Source organism: Sinocyclocheilus grahami, unplaced genomic scaffold (assembly GCF_001515645.1).
Source record: "Sinocyclocheilus grahami isolate Dianchi unplaced genomic scaffold, SAMN03320097.WGS_v1.1 scaffold65.1, whole genome shotgun sequence".
Classification (NCBI taxonomy): domain Eukaryota; kingdom Metazoa; phylum Chordata; class Actinopteri; order Cypriniformes; family Cyprinidae; genus Sinocyclocheilus; species Sinocyclocheilus grahami.
In genome coordinates, this window is record NW_015505244.1 from 879,956 (window position 1) to 901,467 (window position 21,512).

At 35.2% G+C, this 21,512-nt stretch overlaps 1 protein-coding gene and 1 pseudogene across 1 annotated transcript in view; both read right to left on the reverse strand.

Moving 5' to 3' along the window:
• Positions 1-4,473, reverse strand: part of LOC107584991 (cryptochrome DASH-like) — a 7,996-nt pseudogene extending 3,523 nt beyond the window's left edge.
• Positions 4,474-7,394: 2,921 nt separating this feature from the next.
• Positions 7,395-21,512, reverse strand: part of LOC107584944 (mitogen-activated protein kinase kinase kinase 3-like) — a 75,087-nt gene continuing 60,969 nt past the window's right edge. The window contains exons 13-19 of the mRNA XM_016271725.1: positions 19,611-19,682; positions 17,957-18,121; positions 15,457-15,605; positions 15,239-15,370; positions 10,832-10,961; positions 9,085-9,262; positions 7,395-8,235 (exon numbers count right to left, since the gene is read on the reverse strand). Coding sequence (XP_016127211.1) covers positions 8,007-8,235; positions 9,085-9,262; positions 10,832-10,961; positions 15,239-15,370; positions 15,457-15,605; positions 17,957-18,121; positions 19,611-19,682 — 1,055 coding nt within the window. The 3' untranslated portion in view covers positions 7,395-8,006. The remainder of the gene's footprint in view (positions 8,236-9,084; positions 9,263-10,831; positions 10,962-15,238; positions 15,371-15,456; positions 15,606-17,956; positions 18,122-19,610; positions 19,683-21,512) is intronic.

The following is a 21,512-nucleotide window of genomic DNA, read 5'->3' on the forward strand; positions in this document are numbered from 1 at the left end:
TGATGACAAGTGATTATTAATTTTTTAATTTTATTTTTCACAAAAAATGTCTTTAAATACATGCTTAAAATGTTTTTCATATACAGTTTTGCACTCATTCCTGTTTGGTAAAGTTGTTTAAGTATAGTATATGGACGATCTAACATTTATATTAATATGTATTATTAAAAATGCAGAATTGAACTATTTTGATATCAAACTTTTACATAGGAGGAAAACGCAGAGACCATAACAGTTATGGAAATATGGAAATACTCTCAACATTTTGTAACATTATCACTACCTGTCCAAATCTCATGAAGGGATTTACTAAGGTTACGACTAGTGTTGTTATTGTTAACTGACACTAATAACATTTTTAGTAACTGACATAATTCTAAAATAAAATACAATTTAAATATTGGATGAAAAACTAAAACTAAATAAATAAACTCAATTCAAATCAGTGTGAAATAGAAATACTAAAAAACTAATAAACATGACAAAAGCACATAACAAAATTATTCAAACGTAAAATGAAAACAGAAAATATAAATAATAAGCTTATTCAAAATATGAATAAATGCAATAATAGTAGAAGTATAAATATTAGTAATAGTATATAAATCATACTAAAATAACCACTGTGTTACTTGTCCTACCCGCCAATGTGACTGAATGGCAGATCAGCTCTGTGGTAAAGTGTAGAACCCCAGAAAGTCTGAACTTTGACTTTGTTTTGGCAGCAGATGGCCTTTAGCTTCTTCTCCACAGTCTTTTCCTCTGATGCCACCTTCAGGCAATACACAGAAAGTGTCAGACTGCACTTTACATGTGGCCACAGAGCCTATGTGATCAATGGTGGCTGTTAGCGGCTCTGAAACGCACCTCCTCATGAAATGCCACAGCTGTGACTGAACCCAGCTGCTGAATCAAATCACTAACAACATCCTCCGGCTTCCCTTGTCTCACCAACAGTGTGCTGCACAAAGCCATATAAATACATAAGAATCATATAACATCAGTATGTGGACAGAAAGTACATTCTGTGTGAAATAAAATTCCCACCTGCCCCGTTTCCTCAGTGTGGCCCTCAGGTCTTTCACACTGTCCAGGAGGAAACGTAAACGGAAAGGTCCCGTCTTAGGGAAGTTGAAGTGATAGGTGCCCTGGTAATGCCGCGGGTCGAAGCAGTAGAGGGGGATTATGTGATCGGCATTCCTCTGAGCCCAATGAAACACCTGGATGAATGAGGTAAAACCGGTTTGTCATGTTTTTCTAAGAGGCCCAACAAAACTTAACATGTAAAAGCAAGCACTGCAGTTCATAAAATCACTGTTCATTTGCACAGTGTAGTTCATAGACCAAAAATACAACTATATTATTGTATGTAAACACAATCATACCAATGAACTACTCTTAAAATGAATATATATATATATATATACATACACACAGTGTGGTTCAAAAGTTTGGAATCAGTAAGATTTGTAATGTTTTTTAAAGAAGTCTCTTCTGTTCATCATGGCTGCATTTATTTGATCAAAAATACAGAAAAAACTGTAATATTGTCAAATATTATTACCATTTAAGATAATGGGTTTCTATTTGAATATAAATTTAAAATAGAATTTATTTCTGTGATGCAAAGCTGAATTTCCATCAGCCATTACTCCAGTCTTCAGTGTCCCATGATCCTTCAGAAATCATTCCAATATGCTGATTTATTATCAATGTTGGAAACAGTTCTGCTGCTTAATTTTTTTTTTTTTGGAACCTGTGATACTTTTTTCAGCATTATTTGAGGAATAAAGTTAAATCTTTTCTAACAATATAAGTCTTTATTAACACTTTTTATCAATTTAACACATCCTTGCTGAATAAAAGGATTCATTTCTTTCAACAAAAAAATAAATAAATGACTGACCCCAAACTTTTGAACGGTATATTGTTACAAAATATTTCTATTTTGAATAAATGCTGTTCTTTTTAACTTTTTATTAATCAAAGAATCCTGAAAAAAAGTAGCACAGGATCCAAAAAATATTAAGCAGCAAAACTGTTTCCAGCACTGATAATAAATCAGCATATTAGAATGATTTCTGAAGGATCACGTGACACTGAAGACTGGAGGAATGATGCTGAAAATTCAGCTTTGCATCACAGGAATAAATTCTATTTTAAAGTAGATTCAAATAGAAAACTGTTATTTTAAATTGCAATAATATTTCCCTATATTACAGTTTTTTCTGTATTTTTAACCCAGCTGCTGAATCAAATCACTAACAACATCCTCCGGCTTCCCTTGTCTCACCAACAGTGTGCTGCACAAAGCCATATAAATACATAAGAATCATATAACATCAGTATGTGGACAGAAAGTACATTCTGTGTGAAATAAAATTCCCACCTGCCCCGTTTCCTCAGTGTGGCCCTCAGGTCTTTCACACTGTCCAGGAGGAAACGTAAACGGAAAGGTCCCGTCTTAGGGAAGTTGAAGTGATAGGTGCCCTGGTAATGCCGCGGGTCGAAGCAGTAGAGGGGGATTATGTGATCGGCATTCCTCTGAGCCCAATGAAACACCTGGATGAATGAGGTAAAACCGGTTCGTCATGTTTTTCTAAGAGGCCCAACAAAACTTAACATGTAAAAGCAAGCACTGCAGTTCATAAAATCACTGTTCATTTGCACAGTGTAGTTCATAGACCAAAAATACAACTATATTATTGTATGTAAACACAATCATACCAATGAACTACTCTTAAAATGAATATATATATATACATACACACAGTGTGGTTCAAAAGTTTGGAATCAGTAAGATTTGTAATGTTTTTTAAAGAAGTCTCTTCTGTTCATCATGGCTGCATTTATTTGATCAAAAATACAGAAAAAACTGTAATATTGTCAAATATTATTACCATTTAAGATAATGGGTTTCTATTTGAATATAAATTTAAAATAGAATTTATTTCTGTGATGCAAAGCTGAATTTCCATCAGCCATTACTCCAGTCTTCAGTGTCCCATGATCCTTCAGAAATCATTCCAATATGCTGATTTATTATCAATGTTGGAAACAGTTCTGCTGCTTAATTTTTTTTTTTTTTGGAACCTGTGATACTTTTTTCAGCATTATTTGAGGAATAAAGTTAAATCTTTTCTAACAATATAAGTCTTTATTAACACTTTTTATCAATTTAACACATCCTTGCTGAATAAAAGGATTCATTTCTTTCAACAAAAAAATAAATAAATGACTGACCCCAAACTTTTGAACGGTATATTGTTACAAAATATTTCTATTTTGAATAAATGCTGTTCTTTTTAACTTTTTATTAATCAAAGAATCCTGAAAAAAAGTAGCACAGGATCCAAAAAATATTAAGCAGCAAAACTGTTTCCAGCACTGATAATAAATCAGCATATTAGAATGATTTCTGAAGGATCACGTGACACTGAAGACTGGAGGAATGATGCTGAAAATTCAGCTTTGCATCACAGGAATAAATTCTATTTTAAAGTAGATTCAAATAGAAAACTGTTATTTTAAATTGCAATAATATTTCCCTATATTACAGTTTTTTCTGTATTTTTACAAAAATTTTAATTTACCTTTATTTAACCAGGAAATTAAAAACTCTTGAGATTTAAAATCTCATTTACAAGAGGGTCCTGGCCAAGATAGGCAGCACATTAATAAGTTATAAGATGTATTAGTTACACATAAAACAAAATACATTCGTTTACATACACAGAAACATACAGAAATAAATGCAGCCATGATGAACAGAAGAGACTTTAAAAAGCATCACAAATCTTACTGATCCTAAACATTTGAACGGCAGTGTACATCTTGATATGAATACCCTCCCCTTAATTCATTTGTATCTTTAATAGTCTATTTTATTTACTTAGTTTTAAATGTTGTTATTGCTAGAGAGAAAGACTATATAAATATAGTAAACCAAAAAAAGATAAATTAGAGCATAGAATGCGTTTTTATCTGCATGTTTAGTCCTCCATAGACGCGCTAACATGTGGCCACGCCCCTTGTGACGACACCCGACAAACTACCCAATGAGCGCCCATATTTAGCTTCATAAGGACTTTATTTATTTAGAATTTATTATTATTTAGAATTTATTATTCTCATCTCAAGTGTTCTATTTTACGCTTAAAATTAATAAAAGAATCATTGCGACTTGTTAAATCCCGAGCAGTGCATCGTGTAATAAGGCTTAAGCATATCGATTCAGGCGCGAGTGTGTTTTGCTCGAGACAAGAGACTGCACGCTCCTTTGTTCCTGTGATATTTACAGTACCTCGTTATCATGCAGACGCAGGTCGTTCCTCAGTAGACATATTACTGTACGAGAAGCGGACATCCTGGCCATAGGTCTTCAGAGAAGTCCCGAGCGATCGTGTGTATGTTGAGCAGATGTTGAGCAGACAGACCAGCAGTGGAAGCGTGATGGACACGTTTAGTAACATGAGCGCGAGGTTACCAAACACAGTCTGAAAGCGCATGTGCTCTTCTTACCAAACTTACTCGACACGATATAACAAAATAGAATTTATAACTAATAAATAATGATTATATAATCTGAAAAGTAAGATAAAAATGGTTATATTACGCTACTAAAAAAATTACATTTAAACACTACATAAAATACCACAGAAGCTGGTTTTAGACCATACATTTATTTATTCAAATATACAAAATCACTGATAAAAGTTTCCAGGCTTTTTCATCAAGGCAGCACAGAATGCTTCATTCTTAGCCCCTCAAAAACCAGCGTGGTCTGTTCACCCTCAGCTGAGATCATCTGAAAGCCAGACCTCTCCACAATCCGAACAATAATAATATACTGTGACTAAGGTACTTTGAATATAATGAAACATTATGACGGCTCGGTGCAGTATGTATTTACAACACAATCATCTTCAGTAAAAGATCTTCAGCACATGTCCTCGACAGCATCAAGGCGTGATACTGAAAGCATCTGAAGGCCATCAGAAAACACATTCCACCATTAAATGTTTTTAAATTGACTGACCTCTCAGAAGAAGTCATCAGAGAAGGCACTAATTGCAACATGAATTGCTGCTGGTGTAGTTTTTTCGAGTTCAGAACATAAAAAACAGCCATTTCTGGACAAGATGAAAATACTATGTCATTTAAAACGATGTAATTCAAGGTCATCCAAGTTTGATGAGTTTAGATTTTGTTAAGAGTTTGTTTCTTCATCAGAACAGATTACATCAGCATTACATCACCTGCTCACCAATGGATCCACTGCAGTGAATGGGTGCCGTCAGATTGATGGTTCAAAACTTATTAACATTGGATTTGTTTATTACAATTATTAAACACAACAGCTTTTTGCTTCACTGTAATCGAGTGGATTACTTGTGTATTATTGTGATGTTTTTATCAGCTGTTTGGACTCTCATTCTGACGGCACCCATTCACTGCAGGGGATCTATTGGTGAGCAAGTGATGTAATAGTACATTTCTCAAAAATCAGTTATGATGAAGAAACAAACTCGTCTATATTTTGGATGACCTGAGGGCGAGTACATTTTTAGCAAATTTTCATTTTTGGCTGAACTATTCCGTAAATGTACTTTCACAATGACAAGGAAAATGTTCTGCACATCAGTAAGCAATAGTTTGAGTCAACAAAAGAAAGAAACTCACCATATGGGTTACAAATCAAGACTGTTTCAGCAACACTGAACAGTTCTGAAGTGACCAAATTCATAATTCAAGCATCTCACTCTTTGGTTGTATTCGACTGAGTGAACAGTACAAGATTGCTAACATAGCCTAGTACTTCTCTGAAATATTGCTTTGACACTTTAGGGTAATTTTTATAATATTACAAAATGTTTGGCATTGTCATTCCAAACGTGAATTTAAAAAATGTATAAAAATATTCGTTTGAATCTCAGCTGATTATCCTATGTGCTCTATGCATGAGTCCAAGAGTGCAATGAGAATGTATTTACAGTGATTATCTCTGGGTAAAGAGTGCGTTAGCTAAAACTTTACATAATATAAAAAGACATGAAAAACATTACACATTTCTCTGTCTCATACCACTTTGGTGGTTGCATATGTCTTATGCTGTGTCATTCTTATTTGGTTAGATTCTAACCATCAAACACAGTAATCTTAACAAAAAATTACTCAAATGAGTATTGTACAGTACATATATCATTATAATTGCTCCATGAGGTCTTTTCTATGTACTTTCGATGACACTCAGGATTGGACCCAGGGATGCAGAGGTACATGAGCCATAATCAAAATCAACTCTCTTTTATGACCAAATGAATTCTGTTAAACAACCACATTTTTAACTCTTGCCACTTTAAAATAACACTCTAATACATTTGTGCCAAACAAAGACAGTTTGTGATTTGTTCAGCAACCCCTGTAGTATCACATCAGAGCGCTTGGGCTGGTTTCAAGTGCATCGGGGATCAGATAAAGTCAACCGTCAATAATGCATGTAAACTAAGCTATTGTAATCAGTATTGTTTGGGCAGTGACACTTTGTGTGCCAGTCTGTGCCAGTATACTAAGTGTTGGCACTTCGACTGCTTTGTATCAATCCCTAGCCAAAGGCTCTGTCCCAAATGGCAATGACAAATAGGAGTGTCCATTATAAAGAAAAGGAAAAAATCTTTTAAAAATGTAGTTTATAAGTAGTTTGTGGACATTTTTTGTAATGAATTATCATATGATTTTATATGGTTTAAAAAAAAAACTTTATACCATTAAAAAAATGGCTATAAAAATGTAATGTGGTGTAACAATAAAGTAAAAAGTAATAATAATATCCTTACATGTTAAATACACATTGAGTATACACATCTTAATAATTTTTCATATTTGTGATTAATGTGAACTTATTTTTTTTGTGTGCTGTGACTTTTACAAGGTTAAAAAAGCTCCCCCCCCCTATTTAAATATCATAAATTATTAAATCAGAAATATTATTAAAGTTTTGGGGAGTCACACCACATGACATTTTGCAACCTAAAGTACTTTAAGTATGTATTAATCATTAATTATTTAAAAAAGTATTCTATATTATGCCAATCTAAGTTGTTGTTGTTTTCAAAACATTTAATTATTTTAATGAGGCTTAATTATAAGAACTGTTCTATTGAATTAATTTACATTTATTTTTGGATAAATTAATGGATTTGGCCAAAAAAAAAAAAAAAAGGTTTATGTCACCGATCCACTCTTAGCTCTCACCACCCTTTAAAGTTTATGTCATTTGTTACAAGGAATGTTGGGTAATAGTGTGCTGTAAACATTGGTCCCTTTTCAGACTGTGATGACGCGTTTCCATGGTTATCAACATCGCAAATCTAGTAAAGTTTGTCATATTTTCATTTTTTTTATACATTTATAGTGCTATAATTTGTGTTATATTACTTTGACAGTAAATTACAAAAGAATAATTAACACTGCTGACATTTTGACATCATTCTCTCTTCTGGGTGCTATAATTAGTCTCACTATATTTTTTTTCTCTTTTGGAAAGTTGTGAAAATGCGATCATGGATTTTTTTGCTTTTGCATTTGGAACGGGAACGCAAAATTATATTTGCTGTAGAAGTTTACCCAACTATGACAACAACTGCTTCTGAGAAACCCTGAAAACGTGAGAAGGGTCTATTTAGCAAAAGGGGTGCTTAGCACAGGAAATAAGAAATGGGACACCCTGCGGTCTCAAGCCAAGTGCGTCACTTGGGACAGGGCTTCGACTCTGATTAACAATATAGGAAATGCTATCACGGTTTTGCTGTCCGTAGGTTCCCTCTTATGATATTTTTCAAGCTGCGTTGGGGAGATCCGAGATACACACCCCCTCGCTATGGTCACGTTTGTTCTTAGTTGGCTGGTTGGTGGGTTTCTCCGGACCTTGGAAGGCAGAGTGGTGATTGTCCACGGGCAGGTGTGTGGTTTTCCCTGGGGATTCCAGAGATCCGAGATCTGTAGGATCAGAAGCTACATTGGAGAAAAGAGTGGCTGAGAAGCCCCTCGGCAGTGGGCCGCAATTTCTCTTCCACAAAGATCTGCCGCAGGAAGTCCCTGCATGCGTCAGACACACCCTCGGGCAGGTTTGGCTTAGTCGGCTGGGTTGCGATCTTGAAAATGGCTGCCATTGCTTCATATTCAGCCCACGGGGGCTTCTGGGTTAGCATCTCTACAACCGTGCAGGCAACACTCCTGAGGAGAGAGAGATGTAAGGGACTGTTAGCCAACAAGCTAGCTAGCTGTTTCCATCCACATATTTTATGCAAGTTTTAGGCAGGGTTATTATAGTTAAAGGTGATATATCATGAAAATCGGACTTTTCCAGGTTTTAAGTGCTATAATCAGGTCCCCGGTGCATCTACCATTCAAGGAAACGTGAAAAAGATTATCCCAGTAACTTTGGTCAGCCTTTTTCTGCAAGCAACTGAGAAAACGAGCGTGTCTGATTTCGCTCCCTTGGTGATGTGGCAAAGGGGTCTCATTATAATATCACCACCCTTTAATCTGTAAATGTAATACACCCACAGCACGGTCATTGTGTTTTTGCAAGCGACAACGGTGTACCAGCTCTAATGCCATGACGAATGCTGCTACACAGATCTAAAATAAACATGCGATTTATTTCCCAACAGTTTACCTTCACAGACATAACCGACTGTAACTCGTGTGTTTTTGACGTAAACTTGTGTGAATGAGAACTTAGTTTAGTACTCGCACGCTGTGACAGACGCTTTCTGTCCGTGTGCTTCGGATGTGTGCGCTCAGAAAACGTATATCAGAAGTTTGAACTAATATAGTTTGAAACGCATGATTTCAGTGCGATAAACATGATAATCAGAACCAAAACAGATGTTTTTTTTAGCAGGTATGAGCTGTAATGGCGAAAAGGAGGCGGGGAGCATCAGCTCATTTGCATTTAAAGAGACATTGTAAAAAGGGGGATAATATGTCTCCTTTAACTAAAACTCAATGAAATAGTATCTCAATGATACTAAAATAACACTGATTTTAAGATAATGCATAAGATGCAACAGATCTCACCAAATATCTGCTTTGCGTCCGTAGCCTTCTCCATTAATGACTTCTGGGCTCATCCAGTAGGGGGTGCCGGTGACCGATTTGATTCCCGTCCCGGACATGCAGATAGTCTGAATGCGTTTGCTGGCCCCAAAATCTCCCAGCTTCACATTTCCAGAGGAGTCCCTCAAAATGTTAGCGCCTGTGCGGAAACACGTGTAGATTGAGTTACCCCGGCTGAGATGTTTGTCTGACCAATGTTGACAACTGCATACAATTCTAAGCTGCTTATGGCTGATGGCATTTGAAGTTTGAGACACAGTCTTTCTTCCCACGCTTCTAGTCGAAGTGATTTTCCATTGCTTTAGCTATGTTGCCTGTGAGATTTGTGCTTGTTTGAGTAGTGAATAATTCCCGCCAGCCACAAGATTTCCACACCCTGGATGTCTGACTGTATTGTGAATACGAGAGGAAGGACAGAGACTCCTTCCTTTGGAGCCCACATTTCTCGTGGATCTTTCCAATAGAGGATCTTCGGTTTGTTATGGGAATGACAGACTGTATTGGTCATGTGTGCAAAAAAGTATGTGGGCTTAAAAGTATTTGAACACACTTAAAATGTCTGAATGTAAATGTATTAGATGACAGTTTTGCAAACGTTATTTGCATGGAATGTTGCTGGAACGTTACTTGAATGTTTCTGAAATATCTTTACAATTACTTTAAATGAATCACACTAAGCATGTTCCACCAATTTTTCAAAATTTTTTGTACATTTTGAACACTACATCATCTATAATCATAACTGTAAAAATGATAAATTCTAAAAAAAAAAATATATATATATATATAAAAAACATTTCTATAGGGAAAATACATTTTATAGTAAATGAAGTTAACGTAACATCTACAGTGAAAAACTATTAAAAAAAATAACACTGCATTATATTTCATTTTACAGTAAAACACTTTATACCATATCAATTAAACAAATAAAAACAAGTAAAAGTTCCTGTGTGACACATCACATATTATTAGCTTTTATATAAGTAGTTTTGCTTCTATTTTAGTATTTATGTTATTATGGTGGGTATAAACTGTAATTTAATGTAAAAAGCAGATTTTGTTTTTTCTATGAATTTCTTGAAACCACAGCTGCCGTTTTTATCTGTAAATTTAACTAAATATTTTTGAATATTACATGCTAATAATATTTTTTAATATTTTATTTTTGAATATTATTATTTTTTTTAAATATTCAAATTCTTTTTGTGAAATGTTCTAAAGTGATTGTGCCATGTTTCATTAAAATAAATGTCACTTGGTTTGCGATTTTTATTTAATTTATGTAATGCAATGACATTCATTAAGAACATTTTTAAGTGTCCAGTTTTTGGGCCCACGTCTTCCTTAATAAACTGAGTGATTAAAGTGTGTCCATGTCTAGTAGAAGCAATGCTGACATTTTCTGTTAGGTAAATATGATTTTAGGACATTTAATATCAATGCTAAAAAATACCTAATGGACTGTTAATTTTGGTCAGAATTTAGCCCTGAAGTCTGGAGGAATGCAAAACCTTTCCCCCTCGCTATTTTTGGCCATACCTAAAGGAAGTAACACAAATCTGAGCCAGACCAATGTTATTTCACCTAGTAAGAAGGAATGTATTTCAGGTGGTGTGGTGCAAGCAACACTCTCCTTTAGATTTACATTACAAAGCAACAGCCCACTGTTCTTAGCTGGAGGTGATTTATGACTACTGCGATTTACCTTTGATGTCTCTGTGTACGATCATGTTGCTGTGCAAATAGTGGACTCCCTGTAGGATCTGTCGGGTGTATCTGCGGGTGACTTTTTCAGTCAGTGCTCCGTAAGCCTTCAGCTGGTCTTTAATAGAGCCCTAGACACACATGGACACAGATGAAATCTCACTTGAAGCCAGATACCATATTCAATGCATAAAGTGTAAGAATGTGTTTTATTCCCCGAAAACAGAAAGAACTGCAAAGACTTTGTATTTTTATTAGGAAACTTGAAAAACAAGCTGTCAGCATATGCTTTGACAGGAAACATAAAAACAGGATTCAAACCTGTTTACCAAAGGATACAGTGCATTGGAAAATGATTTGACCCCTTCCTGATTTCTGTTGTTGTTCTATTGTTCATTCTGTATGCAGGGATTCAAACATGTATTATGAAACAAGTACAAAGTATTACAATTTGTTGTTTAACTCATATTTGTTGCTTAAGAGGTGTGCTGTTACTATGGAGTTTTTTTTACCCTTGTGTGTATTTTTATTTATTTTTTACTTTATCTATAACCAAATAGAATATATGTGTACATGTGTTATTATAATATATAAAAGTGTATTAAATTATATTAAATATGATTAAATATTAAATGTCTTGGTAACACAAGACATTTATAACAAGGTTATATTTATTAACATTTGCTAATATGGAAGTAAAATAATGCTAAATGTATTTGAAATAAAAAAAAGCATATTGAATTACACTAACTGAAAACATAATACATTGCATTAACAGTACACTGCATTTCAATGCATGAAATTATAATGCATTTTATTTGCCGGTCTTACATTTTTGGGGCCGAAATTCAACTTGGTTGTATATATGAATTGTGAATATTTCAATTCAAAATATTTCACAAACATTTTCATTGTTAAAAATTCAATAATCCATATTCATCTTTGAGAGTTCACTTCCAAAATATTCAGTCTGTTTAAAAATACATATATACATGTTAAGTGACGTAGGGAATCCTGGAGTATGACATATGAGGGAAACCCCAGTACCTACAGCAAAGCCTCACACAAATCATGATATAAAGTTAAGGAAACTAAACAACCGAGAGCATTATATTTCTTCCACAGATGTTTGATCTGTACATCAGCATCAGGGAGAATGTTTATAATCTCCTTTGTGTAGAGGAAAGTTGCAACATGTAAACTACACGGAGAAAAGAGTAACCGTGAAGGCGTTGAACACAGCTTTCGTGTCTTAATCATCTTGTCTGCATATATTCTGGCCCTGATAATCACAACTTCTACTAACCGCTTGCTCCATTTCAGCAATTCCATTTTTGTGAATTAATAACTTGCTCTACCTGTTGCTTTGGACTTCATCAACACCCGCTGGCAGCACCTACCGGTGAGCGACTAACAGCAGATGGAGATCATGCATGCGTTCTCTACTGCTATTCCAGCAGTTTCCCCAGATGTGAAATGCTGAATATTCGGTCGAATTTGAACTGCTGAATTTGTGGAAGCGAATTTGTAAAGCAAAATGAAATGGACTGAAAATTGCCCATCGAATATAATAGGTTGTATTTTTATACAGACTGAATATTTTGGAAGTGAACTCTTAAAGATATGGATTATTTAATATTTAATTATGAAAATTCACAGCTTAAATATACAACCAGGTTGAATTTCGGCCCATAAAAATGCAAGCCCGGAAAATAAAATGCATTAAAATGCAAGCACTGTTAATGCAATGCAATATTTTTTTAATTATTGCAATTCAACATGCTTTTTTATTTAAAATACATTTGCCATTATTTTACTTCCATATGCTAATTACATTAATTAGCATGAATTAACAATGAAAACTGCTTAAAAATATGTATTAATTTTAATGTGTTAATTTAAACATTTACAAAAACATTATTAAAATCAAAAGTTGTATGTTAATATTATTTAATGGACTCAAGCTAACTATAAACAACTGTATATTTTTTATTTAATATCAAATTAACTAACATTCAAAAAGATTAATAAATACCAAATCTATTCAAATAACACATTTATTGCTCTTACTGCTACCAATGTTTTATTACTTTTAATTATATTACAAAATACTTAATAATATTTAATAAATATAAAATGTAATAAATAAAACATTTAATATTTAATCATTCATTATAAATAAAATACTATTAACAATACAATTATGTAATAATACTATCCTGTTTTTGTACACTGTAGATATGAGTTAAATAAGGAAATCTGGAAGAGCGGATATACCTTTTCACAGCACTATATATATATTTCAAAGAGTAATTATTCTTTGCTGTAAACCAGTGTGTCAGGAAGTCACACTCAGATGTGTTTACAAAAGTGGAGCTGGAAGTATATAGCTCGTCAGAACACTGAACACTTTTTTTAACTTTCTGGAAAAACATATCATAGTGCCAAACATTTCTCACATGTGACTGTGTTTCTTTGAAACACTGACACAAACAAAGTTCATATTTCCTCAGCTTTCCTGTTTACACCCCTCACTGAAGAAACAATGTCTCCTCAAGGACAACATCGTGAAACATCTGTGACGCAAACTACAATAAGAGAAACCACAATGCCTTCCTAACAAAAGTACATTTGCACAGCTCCTTCTAAGTAGCATTATTTTGTATTATGAAGTATCACAATGTCCTTTTCAAGTTATTAAAACAAAACAATGTGTACCGCATATGTAATCGTACTGTAATACACTCCTACAGGCTCTAGCGATCTTCTGATCCCTCATTATGCAATGCATTTCTCACCTCACGTAACCCTATCCCACATCCTACTCATTCAAACTCATTCTCTCTTTGTCTGTTCCCTTCACCTCTGCTCTTATCAGGGTGCAGCAGTACCAGGCTGGTGGCTTTGGCTCTGAGCAGCAATGCATCTGTCTGCCAGAGACCTTGGTGAAACATTCCCCTTTACCAGACAATATGTGACTAAGACGCCGCGAGTCTGTGCATATTAAAATCGAGCTGACGGATGGGACAGACCACGTCTGATGCTTGTTAAGACACCCATTTGCAGAGAAAATGAACTCGTAAATCCGTGCGGTTGTGCTGACAAAGAACACTGTGGATATGTTCGCGAGCCAGAGACATTTTAGAGTGGGTTTGCTTATTATTTGGAAAGCGTAGATTCATTAAGTTTAACAATGTCATTTTCTTAAAACACAAAGAGACACTGAGAATGTGCCCAGTGACAGTTGTTTTTATTTTTTTCCACATATGCTATCTATGTTTTTTAGCACCTGATTCGCTAAATACACATTTCCTGATTCTATTTGATTCTGATTCACCAGCTCTTGTTTTGTTTAGATTCCAATTTCAATTCGATTTGATATTGATTCATTTGTTGATTTTGCTTACATATGAAAGAAAAAAATGTAGTAATACTGTAAATTAAATATAGAAGTGTTTCAAATTGATTCAAACGGTAACTTGACTTTTCATTACAAGAATCGGCTCATAAGAGTTGTCAAGAATCAGGGTAAAAGGGTCACACTGTAAGTTCTGATTCACTAAGAAGAACCGGTTCATAAGAGTCATTTGTCCGTGAATCAGGACACACTATCTGTGCTGTATATTTTGATTTACTAAAAAGAACTGGTTGATAAGAGTCATTTATTAATTAATTAGGATACACCAATCTTGCTGTATGTACGGACTCTTTAAAAGGAACTGGTTCATAAGAATCAATTTTTTATTAATCAAAATACACTTGTCTTGCTGTATGTTTTGATTCAATAAAAGGAACTGGTTCCTAAGAGTCATTTGTTTTTGAATTAGGGGTCACCGGATGTGTGTTTAAATCAGGCCACACTGTTCATGCTGTATGTTTTGATTCACCAAAATGAACCAGTTTATACAAGTCATTGGGTCTTGAATTAGGGGTCACCGGATGTGCTGTATGTTTTGATTCACTAAAAGCATCTGTTTCATACAAGTCTTTTGTTTGTGAATCAGGCTACTCTGGTCATGCTGTGTTTTGATTCACTAAAAAGAACCAGTTTATAAGAGTCATTTGTTTGCGAATTGGGCTACACTGGACAGGCAATTTGTTTTGATTCACTAAAATGAACCGGTTCATGAAAGTCACTTGTTCACCAACTGGATTGTTGATGGACAGTGAATAAGATGCATGTTTTTGTACTAGAATAGTCCACACAAAAGTGGTTGTTTGGTGAATTTAACCAAAGACTTCCACAGTATGCATGACTTCTACTTTAACTTACACAAACAAAATACTTAATATAACAAAAAAGATAATAGACACTGAGGGGCTGAATCATTCTAAAAGTAAACATCTCCAAATCCCTCCAATGAGCTGCATCAACACAGTGCAAACACAAACATAACTGTATACACACCCCGGGCATGAATTCCACAAAGATGGACAGCTTTTTCTGCACTGGATCACGCAAGCAGCCGTAGTACTGAACTATACGGTTGTGACGCAGATTCTTTAAGAGCTGAATCTCACACTCCAGTGCATTGACTTCCTGCAGAGAGAGACCAAGAGAAAAGTGAGCAGAGCATCTCTACAGTGCATAAATACTGTCACCATTTGAATTCATTTCATACTTACCTTGCTGGACTCCTGAGAGTCAGGGTCAAAGGGCACCTGCTTGGCTGCCAGCTCGCGTCCCGTGTCAACATCGTAGCAAAGGAAGACCTCGCCAAATGCTCCCCGACCGAGCAGCTTCCCCTGACGCCAGTTTACAGGAGCCCTTGGGGCTGAGGGTAAGAAGAAACAAACCACGTTAACCTCACCAGCAAACCGCAGACTCGCTGACAACTCAAGAGTCAAACCGCAACTGTATTTACAACTGGATGCTATACAGATTTACACTTTCAGATTTCCTTGCAACTGTTCCCCTCTCAGGAAATAAACTAGGATTTAAATGAACAGAGAGGCAGACAGTGAACTATTGGCAGTCGCTGCAAGTTATTCAGGACTAAATATTAAACACCTGAATATTACTTCTTTAAATCAAGGCCGTGTCGTGTGATTTTTTTATCTAACATGCTAATACAACGTCTTGAGTTTGGCAATATCTGAATCTGGCTCTTTCCTGAATCCTGACTGATCGCTCTCATGAGCAACACACATAATAATGCCTGCATTCAATATTTCTGCTATTGTGCTATAAACATACTGTATGGATCTAATCATAGATAGATTAACTTTAAATCTGGATGCAGTTAAACTACACCCAAGTCTGAGAAATACCACTCACCAGACAAGATTTATGCATCTCTCAGACTCATTTCCTACTTATTCTATGCAGGACACATTTGCGTCAGCATTTACAATCATTTTAATCAGCTAAGTGTTCCTATAATGATATTTGACATGAAGCTATCTGAATAGTTTATGGAGGCATTGGGGGGAAAGAACCCGCAGGCAGACAGTAGAGACGAGCATCCATGTTCATAAGTCAAATTCAGGCGCCCATCCTGGATTCCTCAGAGGAAATGGAGCTGATTAAAGAACCTGTCTGCAGACTGCAGAGCTCAAACACACAAGAGCACAGCACAAACCATGCAGAGCCGGGTTTATTCATCATCTCTAATAGAGGCGGGACGTATGAACCAAATCGAACAATAACAATGTGTATATAATTATAGTTTCTATCTCTATGATTAAAACTAACTGAAAGAGATTAGTAACAGATTCTCTGATTTGATTAAATTTTAATTTAAAAGATTCCAATTTATTTAAATATGCTTCAATTATAATGTCCATTTCGCTCTCGTATTCTTAAATTCAGCAAATTTCTTGTCGCTAATGCTGTATATTATACAGGAAAGTGTTTTAGACTGATTCAAACCGTTAACTCAAATGGAAATCAAAATCCTTTAGATCTATAGTAGTCAACATTTGAAGTTGAACCAAAACAATACCCGGTCTTGTCCTTTTTTGATCCACTTAAAATGTTGACTACTGTAGTCATGAAATGAACTGGCTCATAAGAGTAATTTGTTTCCGCAAATGGACTACACTAGTCTCGCTGTATGCTTTTGGTTCCTTAAAATAAACGGTTCATAAGAGTCATTTGCTTGTGAATTGGAATACACTGGTTAAATTGTATGCTTCTGATTCTCTAAAGACAACAGTTCAAAAGAGTAATTTGCTTGTGAATCAGATTACACTGGTGGTGTTGATTTGATTTATGAAAAAGAACTGGTTCAAAAGAATTTCCTTGTGAATTGGATTATACTGATCATGTTATTTTTTTGCATGCTGCCTGCAAGGACAACTCATTAGAAAGAAGTTTTTGTCATTATTTTGTGCTACAGTCTTTTTTATCATACTACATTCATTTTAAGCATCAAACTCGCACTGACAACTCAGGGTAAATATGATTTATTTTGCTGTGGTGCTACAGATTCAGCTGCAACAGATGGTACATAGAAAGCAGTGCAGCCCTATTTGTGCATTAAGAGAATATTCGTAAAGGTTACGCTACAACCATACACTTCTGCTCTGAAGGCAAGTGTGCAAATGTGCTTTATGTGGTTTTCTTTTCTAATGGTCTGCATAAGTGTCCTCATGTGTATGCATGTATGCGCTCTTACATTTCGGAGTGTTGCGTTGGCTGTTTTTCTCAGTCCAGCTGATGGAGTGCAGATCTCCACTGTACAGCAAGGTGCTTTCTCCATTATAGCTGCGTGTACGGCTGGACGGGACCAGCTGAAACATGTTCTCTTGAGGCATAAAGCTTCGAGGGAAGGTCCTTCGACCTGGATACAAATATATATTTTAGACACACATGATACAAAATACAAATACACCTTTTTCAATTACTGTATACTGAGTTTATAAAAGTTGTATTAAAAAGTTATATCTAAGTTGCTTAAAGTTATATATAAAATTAATTTCTATTATTTTTGGAAATTGCCATTTTAAATTTGCTTGATATTTCCAGTATTTGTGCATTAAGAGAATATTCGTAAACCATACATATTACGCTACAACCATACACTTCTGCTCTGAAGGCAAGTGTGCAAATGTGCTTTATGTGGTTTTCTTTTCTAATGGTCTGCATAAGTGTCCTCATGTGTATGCATGTATGCGCTCTTACATTTCGGAGTGTTGCGTTGGCTGTTTTTCTCAGTCCAGCTGATGGAGTGCAGATCTCCACTGTACAGCAAGGTGCTTTCTCCATTATAGCTGCGTGTACGGCTGGACGGGACCAGCTGAAACATGTTCTCTTGAGGCATAAAGCTTCGAGGGAAGGTCCTTCGACCTGGATACAAATATATATTTTAGACACACATGATACAAAATACAAATACACCTTTTTCAATTACTGTATACTGAGTTTATAAAAGTTGTATTAAAAAGTTATATCTAAGTTGCTTAAAGTTATATATAAAATTAATTTCTATTATTTTTGGAAATTGCCATTTTAAATTTGCTTGATATTTCCAGGTTTCTCACCTTTAATATACATTTGTCCACATTTAATTTCAAGGTTGGTTTTCAAATTCCTATAGAATCACGCTAACGACATCAAGGTCATAGGTTTGTCTCCCAGGGAACACACATGATACATTATTACCTTAAAAACACTCAAATTTGCTTTAGTAAAAACGTCTACCAAATGCATACAGTACATAACATTCCCTATAAACTGAGTAAATCTTTGCACAATTCAGATGTTCTGAATCTCTTCATGCTTTAAGGCACATGCAATCAACATGTCCAAACATCTTCCTCCCTTTCCCTAATTATCTCACGCTCTTCTTTTCCTTTGACTCTCACTTCCGTCATCAACCTTTCCACAAGGCAGGAAGCTCCTCTCAGTACAGTTTTGCAACAGTCAGTGTGCCTCATCAGGGGAAACACAAATAAAACACACACATACTCAAATCATGCTGGCCTCCACAGCTTTATCTGCCTCCAGCACTGCATGTAATGTAGGGAATATATATCCCTGGTGAAAATATCAGCACCTGTATAACAGCATCAAATCAGCAAAACTAGTCTTCTATTCTCGTCAGCATGAATGACATTTTTTTTTGGACATGGCAGTATAACAATTTATGGATCTGGGCTGCAAACGAATGTTTGATTCCAAGTAGGAGAATCAGCAAGAACACAGTCCTGTTCTATGCCACTGAGCAATGCCCCTCACACTAACACGATCCAGAGGGACGGTGCATGTAATTAGCGAATTGTGACTTGCTTTGGATAAGAAAGCATACACTAAATATTAACCAAAGAATTAATTTACTAATTAGACGCTCTGAGAATTGAGAGGCTTCAAATTCCAGACTGAAGTTTTTGCTCTTAACACCAGTTTTCATGCAGACTTGCATTGTTACTTTGTGAAAACATAATCGTGTAATTATGAAAGAGAAACAAAACATATGGCATACCATTTGTTTAGAACAAATTCACCAAGCCCAGACAGAAAGAACTAACTTTCATTGCATTTTCAGAAATGATTTTGGAGGAAAATATACCAAATTATAATAAATAATAACAATATTCAGATTATTTATTTAAAAATAATAGACAAAATAATAACAATAGATTACAACTCTTTTCAGCATCATGAACTTTGGTTATTTATTCAACTTGATTTACATTTAAGCTCTCAGTTAAGTCTCAAATGAAAAAAATTGTAAGTTCATAAATCATTTCAGAATAATTAATGACATACAGTCACTGTTTTCTTATTTATAAATAGCACAGTTACACATACATTGTTCTGGTAATGCACAGCTTACCATCACCGTAGTCTTTACTGCGACTGGACATGTGGAACTGGCGTGGGAAGGTCCCGTGTTTCCCTTGACGCCCTGCAGATGGAGCAGTTACATACAGACTGATCAGATGCATGCTTGACATGAGCAATGGTTTACAAACAAGCATTTTATCATCATTCACAAAAAGCAAATACTGATCATGAAACTGTTTATAGAGTATTTGATATTAAGATACGTGACGCTATACATGCAGTCACTGAATAAACTGAGGGAAACCTCATGAAATCAGATAAGCAGGGCCCGCTGTTGTGAAGAGCTCTTTACCACAGGGCACTTAATTTATTCAAAGCGACAAAACTTGAACACTCTCATAAACAACTGAGCTGTCTACTGCACTGCAGAGCAGAGAACTGAGACTAAGCTTACATGAAAATTATACAATTTGGCTGAATCTCACAAAAACTAAGGAAATGTCCAATTCTTAATAATCTATTTTAATGCAAAAATCTAATTCGCATTACTGTAAGGCAAAATCTTAATTAAATACGTAAAATAATACATTTGGATGAATCTAAAAAAAAAAAAAACTAAGAAATTTCCAAGGTATATTTCATAGATTTCACTCTAATATATAATTTCAGTAATAAGAAAGATATTTTTTTTGCGTTACTAATAGATTACTAACACTCATATATACAAATACACACACAGATATATAAAAAAGCAATTCCTAGCCTACTGCAATTTAATAAGTACATACATTTTTTAGTACTAATAAAAAAAATCTGCCCAGAGGATGATTTATGTATTACATTATGTATGGCATTTATGTATTACAGTAGTTTTCCCCCATAACATTAAATAGAAACTGGCAAAACAATGTTTAATTGTCATTAAAAAATTTTGGGCAAATTTTTTTTTGAGACATGCAGCAAACATAAGCATTGTGATATGGTGTCATGCTGGAGGGTTTATTTTTGAGTAAATTCATTACAAGTAATAATAATATTATTATTCATAATGCATTCTTTTCTTGTAATATTTTAAACTGTAAAAAAAATTGACACAAAGTTCTTAACTGTCATGAAAATAATGTCACACACACACACACACACACACAATGTTCCTCAAATAATATAATGTGGGCATTGTGATTCAGCCACTTGTCCTCTAAATAAAGAGACAAAAGAACAAAAGTGAGAGACACAAAGATCAGGACAGGAAAGAATGAGCAGGACAGAGTAAGTGGCTGTGTGTAAAAACAAGCAGGCAGCCCTGACTAGCTCAGAGGGCTGCTTGCTTAAATCACGAGTGCTGCGTTCTGATGCCGCATGCAATTGAAAGCAGCTGTTGAGCAAGTCGACTGCCTCCCCAAGTGCTGTTTGCAGCCCGTCTCCCAGGGAGACCCAGTGATTTGCTCTGTTTAGAAGCAGAGCGCAGAGAGGAAAAATCTATTGCAATATCACAAGCAGTACGAGAGTGATATTGCGTTTATACAACAGTTCGACGGAACATGTGTGTAATTAAACAAGAAACAATGGAGTGCCTAATAAAACCCTCTTTTGTGCGGAACTACTTCCTTCCGTCAAGGATCCAAAGCTCAAGTTGACAGTTAAACATACGTCACTTTTAGAATTCGTATCAAGGGCATGTGCTGCTTCAGTTAGGTTATTAGTGAGAAACATTACGGCTATAATAGAGAAACAATGCGGCAAGACGTGCATCCGAATGAGAGAGAGAGAGAGACCGCGAAGCTAGATGTTTCTTCTTATATTAACTAACGTACTCTACGATTAGCTCAGTGAATAATAAAAATAAAAAAAACACAGACCCGGCTAGAACAAGCGGAGTGATCCAAAATTGTGAAACCAGTACAATATCTCACGGTTCTCAACCAATCAGATTTGAGAACCAGAACGAACT